Source organism: Colius striatus, chromosome 5, assembly GCF_028858725.1.
Source record: "Colius striatus isolate bColStr4 chromosome 5, bColStr4.1.hap1, whole genome shotgun sequence".
Classification (NCBI taxonomy): Eukaryota; Metazoa; Chordata; class Aves; order Coliiformes; family Coliidae; genus Colius; species Colius striatus.
The window spans coordinates 25302029-25316777 of NC_084763.1; the positions used below are offsets into that span (position 1 = coordinate 25302029).

The 14749-nt window shown below is 39.4% G+C and overlaps 1 protein-coding gene across 1 annotated transcript in view; it reads left to right on the forward strand.

Annotated features, from left to right (window-relative positions):
• Positions 1–3193: 3193 nt before the first annotated feature.
• Positions 3194–14749, forward strand: part of IGF2BP3 (insulin like growth factor 2 mRNA binding protein 3) — a gene marked incomplete at its 5' end in the record, with an annotated part of 91960 nt that continues 80404 nt past the window's right edge. Inside the window, one exon of the mRNA XM_061996545.1 lies at positions 3194–3244. Within this exon, the coding sequence (XP_061852529.1) occupies positions 3194–3244 (51 nt within the window). The remainder of the gene's footprint in view (positions 3245–14749) is intronic.

Genomic DNA, 14749 nt, shown 5'->3' on the forward strand with positions numbered 1-14749 from the left:
TTCTGAAATTGGAACACATCCTCGATCTTGCACTCTGGTGAACTCAGACCCAACTTTGTCCCTTCATCTTTGCTATACATTTGTGTTTGGTTTAGGATTTTTCTTAAGGAAGTTAAGAGCTGGTTCTCTGTGAGTTCCTGAGAATGCTGTAGAGGTGACTGCAAATCATGAACGTCATCCTGCAGTGAGGAGCTGTTACAGGGCTGCCAAAGTGCAGAAGGGCAGAAGGAGGATTTTTTCCAAGCAGGAGCTGCACAAGTTATAGCAGCATGTAGGGAATTTGGTCTGTGTCTGCTTACTGCTAGTTCAGTGCTTGTTCCGGTCCTGGGAACACAAAAAACACCTCTGTCACTTCTATCCATTCTTTCTGTGTGGGAAGAAGAGAGAGCAGGGAAAAGGGTTACGAGCTTTGTATGTGGGGATTTTTTTGGTAACTTTTGTGGTTTTTTTTTTTCTAATTTTAAGAAATAGATTTAGATCTCGTTTTAATGGGATCTGATAACTGAAATGGAGAAGTCTCAAAGGTGCTCATGATCTGTAATCTCCCACTGGTTCTGTATGATTCCTCTCTTGGCCATGCAAAGCTTTATTGTTTTGTGTTTTTTTTTTTTTTTCTATAGCTAATTATGATACAGCAATAGTGGAAAAAAAAATCAGACATCAGTAAACAACAAACTTTGAACTTGTGGATTGGGTGACAAGTTAAAATTACTTGCAGTGCAGCCAAGCAACTGGTGGTGTAAATAGTTTCAAATGGAATGGTTCATGTAGCTATTCTTGTATTTTTGAAATGACCTTTCAGTTTTGTACAATAGGTGTCTCACTTTTGCCATAAATTGAGATGCACAGAGGGACTGTACCTGTTTTATACTTGACTTACCACTTCCTTTGGCTCTTTAAGAATGTGGTAGAAGAACTACTGACTTTAGAGGTGATGTTTCTTCCTTGCTCCTCTCCCTTCCTCCTCCATTTAGGATATTCACATTATTTCTGTGCTACAAATATTGACTGGCAAAAATTTTAAATTGCATCAAACTTTTCAGTCCTTCAAAGACGTGGGAAGAAAAAACCAACATCAAGTGTTGTGCTATGTGTTTTATTGTTCAGTCAGTTTAGAGATTTTTTTTTCTGTCCACTTTCCAGGTGTTGGGCAGTAAAGGAGGAGATATGTAGGTTTTTGTTCTGAAATTAAATGTAAAGTGTCAGTTGTGTGTGTGAAACTTGCATATGTGCTTCTGGGTTTTTCTCCTTTCTTTCTCACCAGTGGATATACACTGCTCAGCATGAGCATTTGTTGCTTAGCTTGGTGTGGAGCTGGGATGACACCTCTTGTTGATGTGCTGGCTGGGCTGTGGCATGCTCAAATCCTTCTGAGTGGCACTCTTGCTCTCATGAATTTTAATTTGAATCTACAAGTGTGAGAGGCTAATGGCAGGACTGAGTTTGAAGCACATTGAATAGTGTATTGGCTGCCAATTTTGTGGGCTGGGATTTTTCTGCATGAGAATTTCCCAGCATTTTTAATATTGAATGAAAATCCCCTTTTCTGAAAATTTTACTTGAGGACATAACTTTCAGGTTGCTGAGTGAGATTATTTTGATATTTCAGAGCAGTATGTCATTACTTCAGGGTAATTGTTTTCTAGCAGAATTGCTAGCTGAGATTACAGTTTAAGGAAATCCTTGCAGACTTCAAGGAAATTCCCCCCCCCCCCCCCCCCCCCCCCCCAACATTGTAGCGAAACTGTTCCTGGTGATTTCTTTTTTTAATTGGAAAATAGAGCTTAAATAGGGTCCAGTGTGATTTATGTTTTTCCTTCTCCCTTCCTTGCCTATTTGTATGATCAATTGATGTAATCGGCTCTTGATGGAGAGGGAGGGAAACAACTGAAAAATGCTGCACAACTGAGACTTGTTCATCTTGCTGGAGAAAGTGCAATTGCCACTTGATCTCATGGTTGCTGTGGTGTTGAGGGTGATGCCTCCACCTGAGGAGAAAATTGGGCAAGGTGGCTTTGTACTTTAAGTGCTAGCTGAAAAAAACCCTGAGAAGAGTATTTCAAGACATAAAGTACTCATTGCTGGCCTGTGTTATGGAAAAGAGTGTATTTTAAAAGGATCTGAATGGGAAAGTGAAAGCCTACCATGTTATTGCTAGACAGGAACATCTCTCAAACTTGTTTTGTTGCAAGGCTTTACTGGCCTATGTAAGTTTAACAAACTTCTATTCAGTTATAAAAAGTCCTTAAAAAGTGAAGTATTTATCTGTGAGAGGTCAATATTGAACACTTAAAACACGAAGTAAAACTGAGTGTTTGAGCACAAGACATTTTATCTGCTTTGATGAATTAAAACGTAGTTGAGACCTTCTAAGCCAAGTCACTCTGTGTCGTCCCTTCTCCAGTTCTTCCCAGGCTTACCAGACTGACTCAACCTGAGCCTAGCTGAAACTGTTAATCTACACATTCTTGTAAATCCCAAGGGTTTTGTGGCATCTCTGGCACTTATTCTCTCACTTTGGGGAAGGGAAGAGACAAAGGACTTGGCTGTGAAGGCAGCCAGCACACTGCCAGGCTTTGCAGTAGCACTTTGAAGTAGATGTTTTGTTTACTAGATAAGTTAAAACTGATGTAAATTTAGGGTGAAAATAAAATGAATTTACTGATTCTTACCCCTGTTCCCAATCAGGGAATTTGTCAGCCATATAAATCTTAGAAAATAGTCCACTTTTAGGCTAATAAAAACCTCAAATCAAAACAAATGTATTTATTCAAAATTATATTCTCTTTCTTGCAGGGATGTAAAATTCTAAAGTATTATTTTGGTGAATTAAAATTAATTCTTAAAGTGTATGGATGGGAACTTGGTACAAATACATGGTATTATCACACTCTGTTATAAATGAGTTAGATACTGGAGGCCTTAAAGCTGAAATGGAAATAGTCTTTGAGAAAAGTGGTGACTTCATGAAATTTAACAGCTGTCAAATGTGTAACAAGTATTTCTGTAACAGCTTTTTGGACCTGAAATAATTTTGACCTGATGTTCACTCCCAGGGATCTGTTGGTTTGAGTTACGTGTTTGGTTTTACCCCTTAGTATGGCAGATGCTTAAATATACAACACTGCTATCTATAGTCTATCTTGCAATAATGTTTTCTTTCTGATATTTAAAAACTATTTTCTTTATTTGCAGGAGTCGGAAGCTTCAGATCAGAAATATCCCGCCTCACTTGCAGTGGGAGGTAGGAAGTGACTTGAAAAATTGATATCTGTGCTTAAAACTGTCTCTATCCATAAGACTTTTCCCCTTCCCCCCACCTTTCACTTGCTTTGCACACACCACCCATTCTGTTCTGGGGAAAAACCCTTTGGAAGAGGGAACAATAGAGCCTTCTAAGCAATTCAGATAACTGCCTTTATTTCTTCTCTCAGAGTTAACCATAAAAAATGTTGAAATGGATTCTTTGGTGAATGCTGACTTCCTGATGCAGTCACTCTCTTTGACTGAAAGTTCCTTCGTTTTCCACTTTGCTGGTATCCGAGTTCAGTAAACTTAATACCAGTTCATATTTAAATACTTGTCCTAAACTTTTACAAAAGCAGAAATTTAATGCTGATCCTTATTCTTTGATTATTTCTTTTTCCCTTGTTCCTCTATAGTGGTGGTATTACGGCAAATTGTTTCCTTATGCTATTACGGTTATTGGCTCTCACTGATATATTGTACACTTGCTGTTAACACTCCACAAATAGGGTTCTAATTTTTGCCATAGATGAGTTACTGTGAGAATAGACCTGTTCTCTTTACTGTTTGTCTACGTTGTGTGTGTTTAAAATGTTGTTTTCATGTTTTACTAGTGGTAAGTCATCCTTTTGCCTGAGGGAGATTAGAGGGTGGAGGATTTGAGGATAAAGCTCTTGTAGTGTTGTTCTCTGAGCAGGTTTGGTCTCCCTTCATCTGACTTTGCATCTGCAGTTTCTCCTTCATTTGCACTGCCTGACTGCTTCCTAGCTTTGAAGAAAAGCAGAGGCCTTGCTCTGTCCAAGCTAGAGTGTCAGTCATAGGGTTTCTGTAAGATAGGGGCATGTATCACCTGTCATTGCTTCAGTCTTTCTGGTGTGTGCTGTCCACATGAGCATTTCCTCTTGCACTTCCCAAACCTCATGCTCCCTTCAGTTGAACTGTATCCACTTGATACCTTTTATTCCAAATTAACAACTGCTTTTTTTTGGTCAAGATTTTTGGGAAGAATAGTGATAGAAATGGTTGAGGGTGACTGATTTGGGGATTAACTTGTCTTTTGATATAAACTTCCTCTGAGGATTTTGTGTAATAATAGCAAGTATTGGAGCAGAGGCATTTAATTCAGGAAAACATCCATGTGGATAAACATGGATGCAAGAACTGTTGATGCTTCTACCTGCTCATCTCTCCTTACATGCCCATAACTATTACTGCTTGTATGTTATTGGTATCTACTGTTTCTCATCTGCTTCCCTCTCCTCCATTGCTGCAGTTTCTGTGGTGATATCTGATCTCAGGTATTCTCTCAGCTTCACCTTTTTAAAACATTGTCTTCTTTAGGAACTTTAGGAAGAATTAAAATTGTCCCTATTGACATCTCAATCTCTCTAAAAGTACTGAAGTTGTTTGTGCAGACCTGACCCTCTATCTGAGCATAGAATTCAGAAGGATGAGGCTCCAAAACAACTTTTGCATTCTCTTGCGATATCAAGGCTGTTTGCCAAGTACTATTTGTCTACTAATTCTTCCTAGACCTTTTCTTTGTATGTGGTGATGGTTTATCACTTTGCACTAAGCAGGTAAGTTTTGTATGCTCTCAAAAGAATGCTAATGACAAAATACAGGAACCAGTGATTTACTTCATCACCGAGTTGTCTTATGTCAAGCTTACCTTGGATTTTGATATCTTCTTTTTTGGTGTTAAAAGACTTGCAAGACTTTGAGCTCTGTAAGAAAATTTTGGTTGATTCTTCCTTAATACAAATCTTTCTTGCAACCAGTTGCTTGATAGGGAGAATAAAAGTTCATACATACAGAGAGGGATTTATGTTTGAGTAATGTTCTTGAATAATGTTTTCTAAGGGGATAGGGATGTGTGTGCGTGTATGGCAGTTGGAGGAACTTCGCTTAAATTGCTTCCTGTAGTCCCTCTGTAGCCAGTCTGTTTGCTTCATCACTCCTTTGTTAGTTCCTTGAATCAAGACTGACTTCTAATGAGTGTGAAATCCTTAAAAGCAACCCAAAAACAACTGATGAAAGAGGTCTCAAGGTTAGTTAACTCTATCAGCCCTCATGTATATTTTGATACAGTAATACAAAACACACTTAGTACCCCACAATACCTTTTTACGGTGACACAGGGATATGTGAAAAGGACAGACTAATGTTCATGTGATTTTAATTTTTTTTACTAGTATGACCATTATCAGGAAAGTTACCTCGTCATTCTTAGCAAAAGTATTTTCTTAAGCTTTCTTGAAATAATTGTTTTGTTCTGATTTTGTTCTTTATAGCAAGCTAGCATTTTCCATGGGAAAGCTACAGGTGTGTCCCTAAGTCAATGTGTGTGCTTCTAGTTTGAGGTTTCACAGCTGTTCTTGTGACACGTGGGCTACATGGGACTGGGACTCAGCAAGCATCTCTGTGCACACTCAACAGAAGTGGTTCTTAGTTTATAACAAATCACTCAAAACCCCTCATAATAAGAAAGATATCCATAATCTCAAATGCAGATTGTCAGGTTTGGAGAAATCAGGTCTGGAACATCAGTAGGGATGCTGGTCCCACAGAAAGGTAGCTGAAATGCTTGTAGTAGGAGATATAACAGATTTTGTCAGTAGCTCTCACTCATGAGCAACTTGGAGAATAGTATTGCCTCCTGATTTTCAAAACCAGGAAAACATTCAGGGAATACATTGAAGCTTAATCTGAATTGAGTTGGTTTTGTGTTATATCAGCTAAGAAAAGTTGCCCCATTGTTGACATAAGTGCTTTGTTCTCCATGTAGGTGGGAGCTGGCTCTTAAGATTCATTAAGTGTGGGAATGAATGAGTTTCCTGTGAAAATCTTGAAACTGTTTCCCTGGTGTACTTATCTAAGAGCCATGTGTGCCTATTTAATAAAATCTAGTGCCCTTAGTAGCATGGAAGAGAAAACATTAAACTTTAGTTGGAAGGAATCCTTGATTTCCCTTTGGAAGAAACTGAGTATCCTGAAGACTCATGCAAGGCAGGACACTTGTCATACAGTTACTCTGTATAGACTGGGAAATGTGTGAATGGCCACAGGGTAACAGACAGTTATTGTTAAGACTTCTCATAAACCAAGTTATACAAATTCAGATTAACAACTAGCTTTTCTATCTGCCTTTTGAAATAAAAATATTCCAACTAGTTTTCTCCTTCACATAGGTTGAAGTTACTGAACAAAATACTGATTCTTACAACCAGCCATAGCAATTTGGCTTGTAGTTGTTTCCTCTGGGTAACCTACAAGTTCACTGTCTACTTGCCAGACAGTGTAAGTAAAAAAAGATGACAACCCATTTAGACCATATTCAGGGCTAAGTGGTAGAAGAAAGACACATAATGACCTACTATAATCTGCTGAGTTACTACATTGAAACAAAGCTACAAAGTTGCTATCTTGAAGAGCTGTGAAAGATAAATTTCAAATACATTCCATGGCATTCAAGGTTAATTTTGTGCAAAACTTGCCTAGTAACTAATTGGAACTTCACAAGAAGATTTTTGGCAAGATTCTGTGGGTTGGGTGCTCTTGTTCTCCTTGTCTAGCTAGGAGAAACTAGAGGTGAAGACAAAGCAGCATCTCTGTCTAAACTAAGAAAATATAGGAGTTGCCTCAGACTGAAATTGGAATCTGAACTTGTAGGGGCTTATTCAAGATCATGTTCTCTGCTCATCTAGGAGGTAATTTGCATTCTCCCCCCTTTCCCTCACTGGGCTGTCTGGGTTTGAGAACTCTGGATCAGTGCTCATGTTTCATTAAAAAAATCACGGAAGAATACATCTTCCTTTGATTTGAATATAGAATATATTTGAATATAGAGTTCAGTCCCTTTGAGTAGTTGAATATGGAGGCTATGATGGCAATTTAGTAATTTGAAGGACACGTACATGGTCCAGATTTAATTTTTTAAATAAATGTTTCACTTGTTAAGAGGTTTGTTTGGTGAAGTAAACACTGAAACAATTAGAGCACCTTTTTTAATGGTAGTAGAGGAATATAATTTTTTCCCCTCCTTTCCTCTCCTTACTCATCAAATTCAAACTCCGTACTGGTGCCAAGAGTCAAGACAAGTGAAAGATCTGACACACCACCTTTTCCTATTCTTCACACATGCCAATCTAGTCTCTTTCCCATTGGAAACAAACACCCTGGGTTTATAGTCTCTGCAGAAAAGCAAACAGAATTCTATTACTCTTTCCTGAACTGCAATCTGTAACATACTGTTTTGACTCTGAATTTGTAACCACAAGTAATCTTTCACTTAACTTGTGAGTATTCAGCACTGGAGGTGTATTTGCAAGACAAACCAATATGCCTTCTAGGAGATGGTCAAGGTTTGTTGACTTAAAAGTGAAGTCCCTAGAGTTTGTTTCAAATTCAACACAATGGAGATCCATAGAGTCCTTCTGAGAAGGAACAGTTATTTGAAATGTCACCTTTTTTTTCCTCTTTGAAACATTGTAGAAGGCTAGTTTTCTCAGTGTAGAAGATGCTTCAAGAGATTTTCTTTCCAAATATTTTTTCCATGTTTAGTGAATAAAACCCTAGAGAACAGACTTTCAGGACACAGATGGTGCCAGAAACAGCACTTGCTGGCTCAGCAGGAAGGTAGCTGTGAAGAGTTCCCACTTATCTTCTGTGGGCTTATTTCCTTATCGGTTTGTATGGAGCAGATAAACAGATACAGTGTTGATGAACTTCATAACAAAAAAGGTAGACTAAAAGCCCAGTCAGTGGAGTGTGAACCTGTTGAGTGAGCAAAGAAGCAAGAAAAACATTGTAAATGTCTATTTCTAGCTTTGCTGTGAGACTTACAGGTTGCTTTTGGGGACAAAAATGTGTGGGAAGGCTCAGATTTCTCTTCCAAAGGCAAAAGGATGTTACTAAATAGGGTTTGCTTTTCCTCACTTCATGGAAATGAAAAAAAAGTCTTATGGTTATGCTAAGACCTCTTATGTTTTAGATTCTCCAAACAGAAGTAGTAATGGGAAAGAATTTCTGGATCAGAGCAGCAATGTGAGTGCAGGTTCTGCACTGAGAGTCCTGCCAATGCAAGAAAATTTTGAGCTATCTCTACTCATCTGCATATTGTGTAAGACAACTTTCAGTTTCTTTAAAAGAACTGAGACTGATTCTGATTGTAAGTGTTAGTAAATCTTATAGTGCACATAACTGAGGATCTGTAGTAGATTGTGTTGCTGCTTTGACTAAAACTGCTTAGCTATGTGGGGTGGGTTGTTTGCTTATTGTCTGTTTGTTTTTTTATCTACAGTTCAGTTTGCTGAACAGTTATGGTACAGTTTATTCTAGAATACCAAGGGTATGAAGAGAACAGGTGGGAGCTTGTGGGTTTCAAGAAAGGAGGAAAACATGAAGCTGTTGTATAATCCTAATTAATTCTTAATTACAAGCAGATATTTCTCATAAAGCAAGATCCAAATAGGAGATGCAGGAATGAGCTGAGCTACGAAAAGCTTTCTAGAAGAAAGATGAATCAACAGCAAAGAGGTTTAAAATGTATTGAAATATAATCTTTCACTATGAGCTTCTTCCAAAAATCCTAACTTAATGTAGTGCTATAAAAATGCTACAAGAATGCAAAGTATGCACAAATTATCTACTCCTGCCTGCTAGGTGTGGGAATGTCTGATAGAGGTCTTTGTTTTCTGTTTCCTTTTCAGTGTGCTACATCAGACTCTAAGTTGTCCTTTTTGCCAGTTACTAACAGTCATACTCAGTGGGAGAATGGAGAACATCTGGTAATGGCCATTACCTGTCAGTGATCACAAGGTCAACTTGTCACCTACAATTCTAGCATTGGCTATGTTTACCTTATGATTCTGTAAGGGACAGTGTCAAAAGCCTTCTGAAGAGAGATTCCCCACCTCCTCCAATAGACTGCTAATTCTATTATGAGAAATGGGAGAGATTTATCAAGAACTATGCATCTCAAACCAAGGTTAAAATGTTGATCAGCTGCTTATTTTGATTGCTAACTACAGGATAGAGGTAGAGAAGTCCATGAGGCAATGCAGAGCTCCTGGGCAGTGTTGTCCACTGGTCTTGGGTCTGTACTCAGGGGAGCACAGGGGCTGCCTTTGTTTCTTTTTTGCCAAAGGGAAAAGACGATAGTTTTCGTTCCTTTCTGCTATCTGGTCTGGGCCCCACTCTCTGAATTAACTATTTTGCCTGAGCTGTGCATATTTCCTACCATTTATCTGGGCTTAGCGGCAGGTGAGGCAATCTGATATCGGAAAGTGACCATGTCTGTGGCAGACCACCCAGTTTTGCCCTTAAGACAACATACTGGCTTATGTTGGGATTTTAACTGCCTTACTGAATTATAGGGGGTGATATTTACAGGTGTATGTGAGGTAATAAACACCTTTTGCAGGTGTTTAAAATACAGGATCCTTGGACAAACATGCAATAAGCATATTTCTCACTTGGAATGAGTTGTTTATAGGAATGTCTTGGCTACAGCAGTGCTGATAATCATCATGCAGTTGTTTAGAAACTGAGGAAAAATCTATTTGGGAAAATATTTTTCTTTCAGTATTGAAAAATTCAGCATTTTATTTAAATTGGGATCTTGTTAAAAGTAGTTGATGGTGATGCTTTTATCAAATGTCTGCCCCCATTTAAGAGTTCATATCCCAGATGCCCTCGTTGAAGATACTTTGTGTTTTATTATAGTTGTAGGCTTAGAAAAGTAACATTGCATTAGTCAACTTTTTTTCTTGAGAGAACTTTTGTTGCAGTAGCTTAAGCAAGGAAAAGAGAGGTTAGAGGTGAAGTCAGGGGCTCTGATGTCCTAAGAACCTAGAAGTTATGGACAGTGGTCTCCCAACCACAAAAATTAGACATAAGGTTAGTACTGTGTTTCAAAGAACTGCTCAAAGACTCACCAGGTCATAGCTGGCTTGACTGACACAGTCTGTAGGTGTGAAAGTTGCAGCTCTTTTTCCAGGTGACCAAGGGGATAAGTTGAAGGAATGGGAAGTGCAAGACTTTGGGCTTGCAGTGCAGGAAATGTGTTGTTGGGTGCTTGTTCAGGCAGCTGCTTCAACTTGTATGGCAGAGGCAGGAAGACTGACTGAGAAGCTTTTAGAGGAGGTGCTAAAGTGTCATAGCTTTTTGACCAGAATATTAAGCAAGGTGAAGTAACTGCTGGCTTTTCTAAATGTGAGTAGTAAGCTGCAGTGACTTCAGGGCATGGTTTGCAAGCTGTTGGTGAACTCTGTGGAGTTAAGCTGTGGAGGGGGAAAGACAAGGAGTGGAGGGAAGCATCAGCTTGGACCTGAGACTTTTAGTCTCTCATCTGAGTCGCATAGCTTTAATTCAGTTACTTGTTTACCCTGTCAATAAGAATGACTCCAAAAGTTGAGAAATCTTAAGACATACAAAACTTGCTTGCTTCAAAACTTTTTTTTTTTTTGGGAAATCAGCCACCAAATCTTACTTTTTATTTGCAATTCTAGAAAGGTGTCTATGAAGACCTTTATTCAAAGGCTCTCTTGCTAAAGTGCTGCATACATTAGCTATAATTTTTACTATAAGGAGTCACTTTAATCATGGCTCACCCTCTTTATTCAACATTGTAACATGTCCTGTCAGAACCATTCAGGCTGGAAGGCATCTCAGCAGGTCTACAGTTCAAGCTTCTGCTCAAAGCAAGGTCTGTATTGAATTCAAACCACATTTCGTAGGGCTTTGTCCGGTTCTGGAAACCTCAAGGAATTCAGTTTGCACAGCCTCTCTGGGTGACTAGTTCTAAGGATTAATTATGCTATTAGTAAGAATTGTTTTCCTTATACCTGATGAGGACATCTGTAGCATAAACTTAAGCCTGCTGTCTCTTGTCCTCCCACTGCACCTCTGGGCAGAGCTTTACCCCATCTTCTCAATGACCTCTAGAGCAGGCTGCCTCTATACTCCATTCAAAGCTGTTTATTCTTGGGCTCAGCAAGCTCAGTTCCCTCATTCTCCTCACTGTAGAGGTATTTCAGCCTCCAGCTATCTTGGTGGCCGTTCACTGCATCAGTTCCGTGTTCTTAATGTGCATCTTTTATTGGAGATGCCAAAACTGGATGCAGTATCTACATGAGATTGACTACACTCTTTTATTCAGCATTCATTAACTTTCTTCCACCTATTGTGTGTGCTTTTGTTCATGTAGCCCAAATTGAGTTTGACTTTTGCTGACAGGGTGCAGGTCTAACTTATGTTCATCTTGCTGTCCTGAAACACTCTGTATGCTCTTTTCAGCAGAGTAGCTCTCCAATCAGATAGTCCTTAGCCTGTACCTACATGCAGAGGCTTATTCCTTCTCCAGTGTAGGACTTTGCATTTGTTCTTGTTGAATTTAATCAGGTTGCTTTTGGTCCATTCCTCTGCCCTGCCTAGATCACTCTGGATGTCAGCCCTGCCATCTGGTGTGCTGATTGTTCCTCTCAGTTTTGTCTCATTCCCAAACTTGAGAAGGCTGTGCTGCAACACCTCCTCCAGGTCATTGACAAAAATGTTAAGCGTGACAGGCCCTGAGACAGACCACTTGTTTTGGCCTCCAGGTAGATTACCATCCTCTGGGCCCAACTGTTATTCATTGCAGCATTAGTACTGGAAATTAGGCTGGGTGAGGAATGTCTGCAAGTCTGCTACCTGCATATATAGGAGGGGAAATGTGTTTGGGAATGGTACTCTGTCCCTGCAGATAGGACTTAGTCTGCATGCCATTGCTGGCTAAATTTCCTTAAACACAATGATAAAGTAATTCATAGTTGAAATCACCTTTAAGTGAGACAGCTTGGAAGTTAAATAAGCAACATTAATATGCTGCTGCTTTCTTCATTTTAAATGTAATTGTATCATCCTGTTTCTCACTGGTACTCTTAAGAGCACAAACCCCCAAACTGTCCAGGGACTAATTGGTGAAAATTGTAGTTTATGAAAACTCCATTTTGAAGGCAACCTTGGTTAGCAAGTTGTAATGAAAGTCCCAAAATGTGTATTTGACCTATGAAAGAATATATTTTCTGGATTAAAAAAAATATACCCTCATCCCTGTCAAAGCTGTTGATACAGGCTTTCTGTGCCTTTGGTTTGTAAATTTTATCTCTCCTAGGAATGTATTTTTGCTGCATGATATGTTGAATGTTGCTCATTTCAATTTTTCTGTGAGATAAGGAACTAGTAGTTTTAACTGATGCTGGAGCTTCTGTGGAAATGCTGATTTTTAGATGCCAGGAGAGTGGCTGAAAAATTCCTGGTGTCACAACTTTCTGTTGCCATGTATGAAGCTGTTGGTAAAGCTACATGCTTTTATAAACAAGAAGTTCTTCAAGTTTTGTAAAATTAATGTGATTAAGAAGGTAGTTGCTCTTGTCCTGCTCTTGAAGTTTTGAAATAATTTCAGTTACCTGCCTTGAAAGAAGATGTCACTAGCAAGGATTGTCTCTTTAGACTTACCAGTTGTGTAATTTGAAAAGAACTGAAGGAAATGCATAAATGAATAGTTCCTTAGGCAGCAACAGGAGAAGTGTTATGAGCTCTTGTTTGTGGCAGACAAAGGAACAGAAAAAAAACCCCAAACTTCAAGTGGTCTCAATGATTCTTTTTTTTAATCCACTTACTCAGTTTGTGCATAAAATAGGTATACCCAGCAACACTGGATCAGAAGAAAGGGTTATGTGTAGTCTTGTATTCCACCTTTGAGCCTTGGAATGGGTACAAGAATAAGGACAGTGATAGCTTAGCAGAGCAGTCTCCTGACTTTCAGCATTTTATAGTGTTGTAACCTACTGACCTAGAAATGATGCCTTTGTATTTGAAAAATGTAAATCCACAGCTGACATGGACATCTTAAACCAGTGCAAATACATAACATCCACAATATGCTGCAGTGAAGAGCTGTCTGGTTTTAGGGCATGTTCCAAGAAGAACCTCTCATCTGACTTCATATGCTTTGAACTCCCATCTGTCTCCCAGCTCCTATATTGGAGAGAACAGTCAATAGTAGTAGCTCCATGACTGTTTTCTGCCTCTTTGCTTTCCTTACTGTTTTAAAGACCTTTGTTTCTCAGCCGTTTCCTGACCCTCCCCAACTGAAGACCCATAGCCTGCTTAGTTGTTTATGGGGAAGCTGTTTCCTAGTCTTTGATTATCTTTGTAGAATTTCCAAGATTGGGGCAAAGTTATTTGAGGGACTGGATCTGCACATAGTTGTCATTCATTTTGTTATTTCACTTTATGAAGGTAGTTGCTGCCTTAGACCTCTGTGTATGTCTTGGGTTTTGCTCCTTTTCTTAAAAAAACCCAACCTCCACACCCCACCAGTGGAAAGCTAATGAGTGGAATGGGTTTTGCTACATTTGTCTCCATCAGATGACATCTCTTTTCTAATATTTTTTCTTTCTGACAACATTGGGAAGTATTGACATTATCAGTAGTACAGATCCTTTGCTGGGCTTACTGCTGGTTGCCAGGAAATGTTACATTTGAATCATATGTGCACCACATGTTGACCTAACTTTATGCAACTGATTCTTGTGTAGAGGGATGGAAACAATGTGCTTATTTCTAAGGGGCTAGTTAGTTCCAGCCCAATTGACTCTATGAAGTAATAGTAGTCAGCACATCTCTCCTCATACTTGTGTGTGGAGGATTTTTTGTCTTGTTCACTAGACAAGCAGAAAGTGGCTTTCCGTGATGAGCAGGTCTACTGAGACTGTTGCAAACGCTGTGATACTGCTACTGCTACAAGCCTTCTACTTCATTGTTATTTATGCAAGCATACTTCTTCACTTCCTCTGTGATTCACTTCCATGGTGGCTGTTTTGGTTGCAGTCCTGAACTCAGGCATTCAAGGCTGAGGCTCCATCCATGCCTCTTCTAAGAGGTCATACTTGCTTTCATCTAGTGCTACAGAAAAATCTTGAGTTACTTCTTGTATGCCTGGGGAAAGGAATAACATGAGCTCAAGCTGCGGATTTTCCTACAGAAGGAGGAAGACACATGATTGAGGCCAACAGTGAATCATGGGATCACAGAATGGTAGACGTTGGAAGGGACCTCTAGAGATCATCCAGTCCAACCTCCTGCTGAGGCAGGTTCACCTCAATCAGGTCACACAGGAATGTGTCCAGGCAGATTTTGAAAACCTTTAGAGAAGGAGACACTACAACCTCTCTGTGCAGCCTGTGCCAGGGTTCCATCACTCTCAAAGTCAAGTTATTTTTGCCTTGTGTTTAAGGGGGACTCTTTGCACTACAGGTACTCCTTACTCATAGTCCTGTTGCTGGACACTACAGAAAAAAAGTCTCTCCATCCTCCTTACATTCACCCTTTAGGTACTTAAGTGATGAGGTACCCTCTTTGTCTTCTCTTTTCTTGGCTAAATAGCTTCAGTTCCCACAGCCTTTTTTCATAAGAAAGAAGCTCCAATCCCCTGATCATCTTGGTAGCCCTCTGCTGA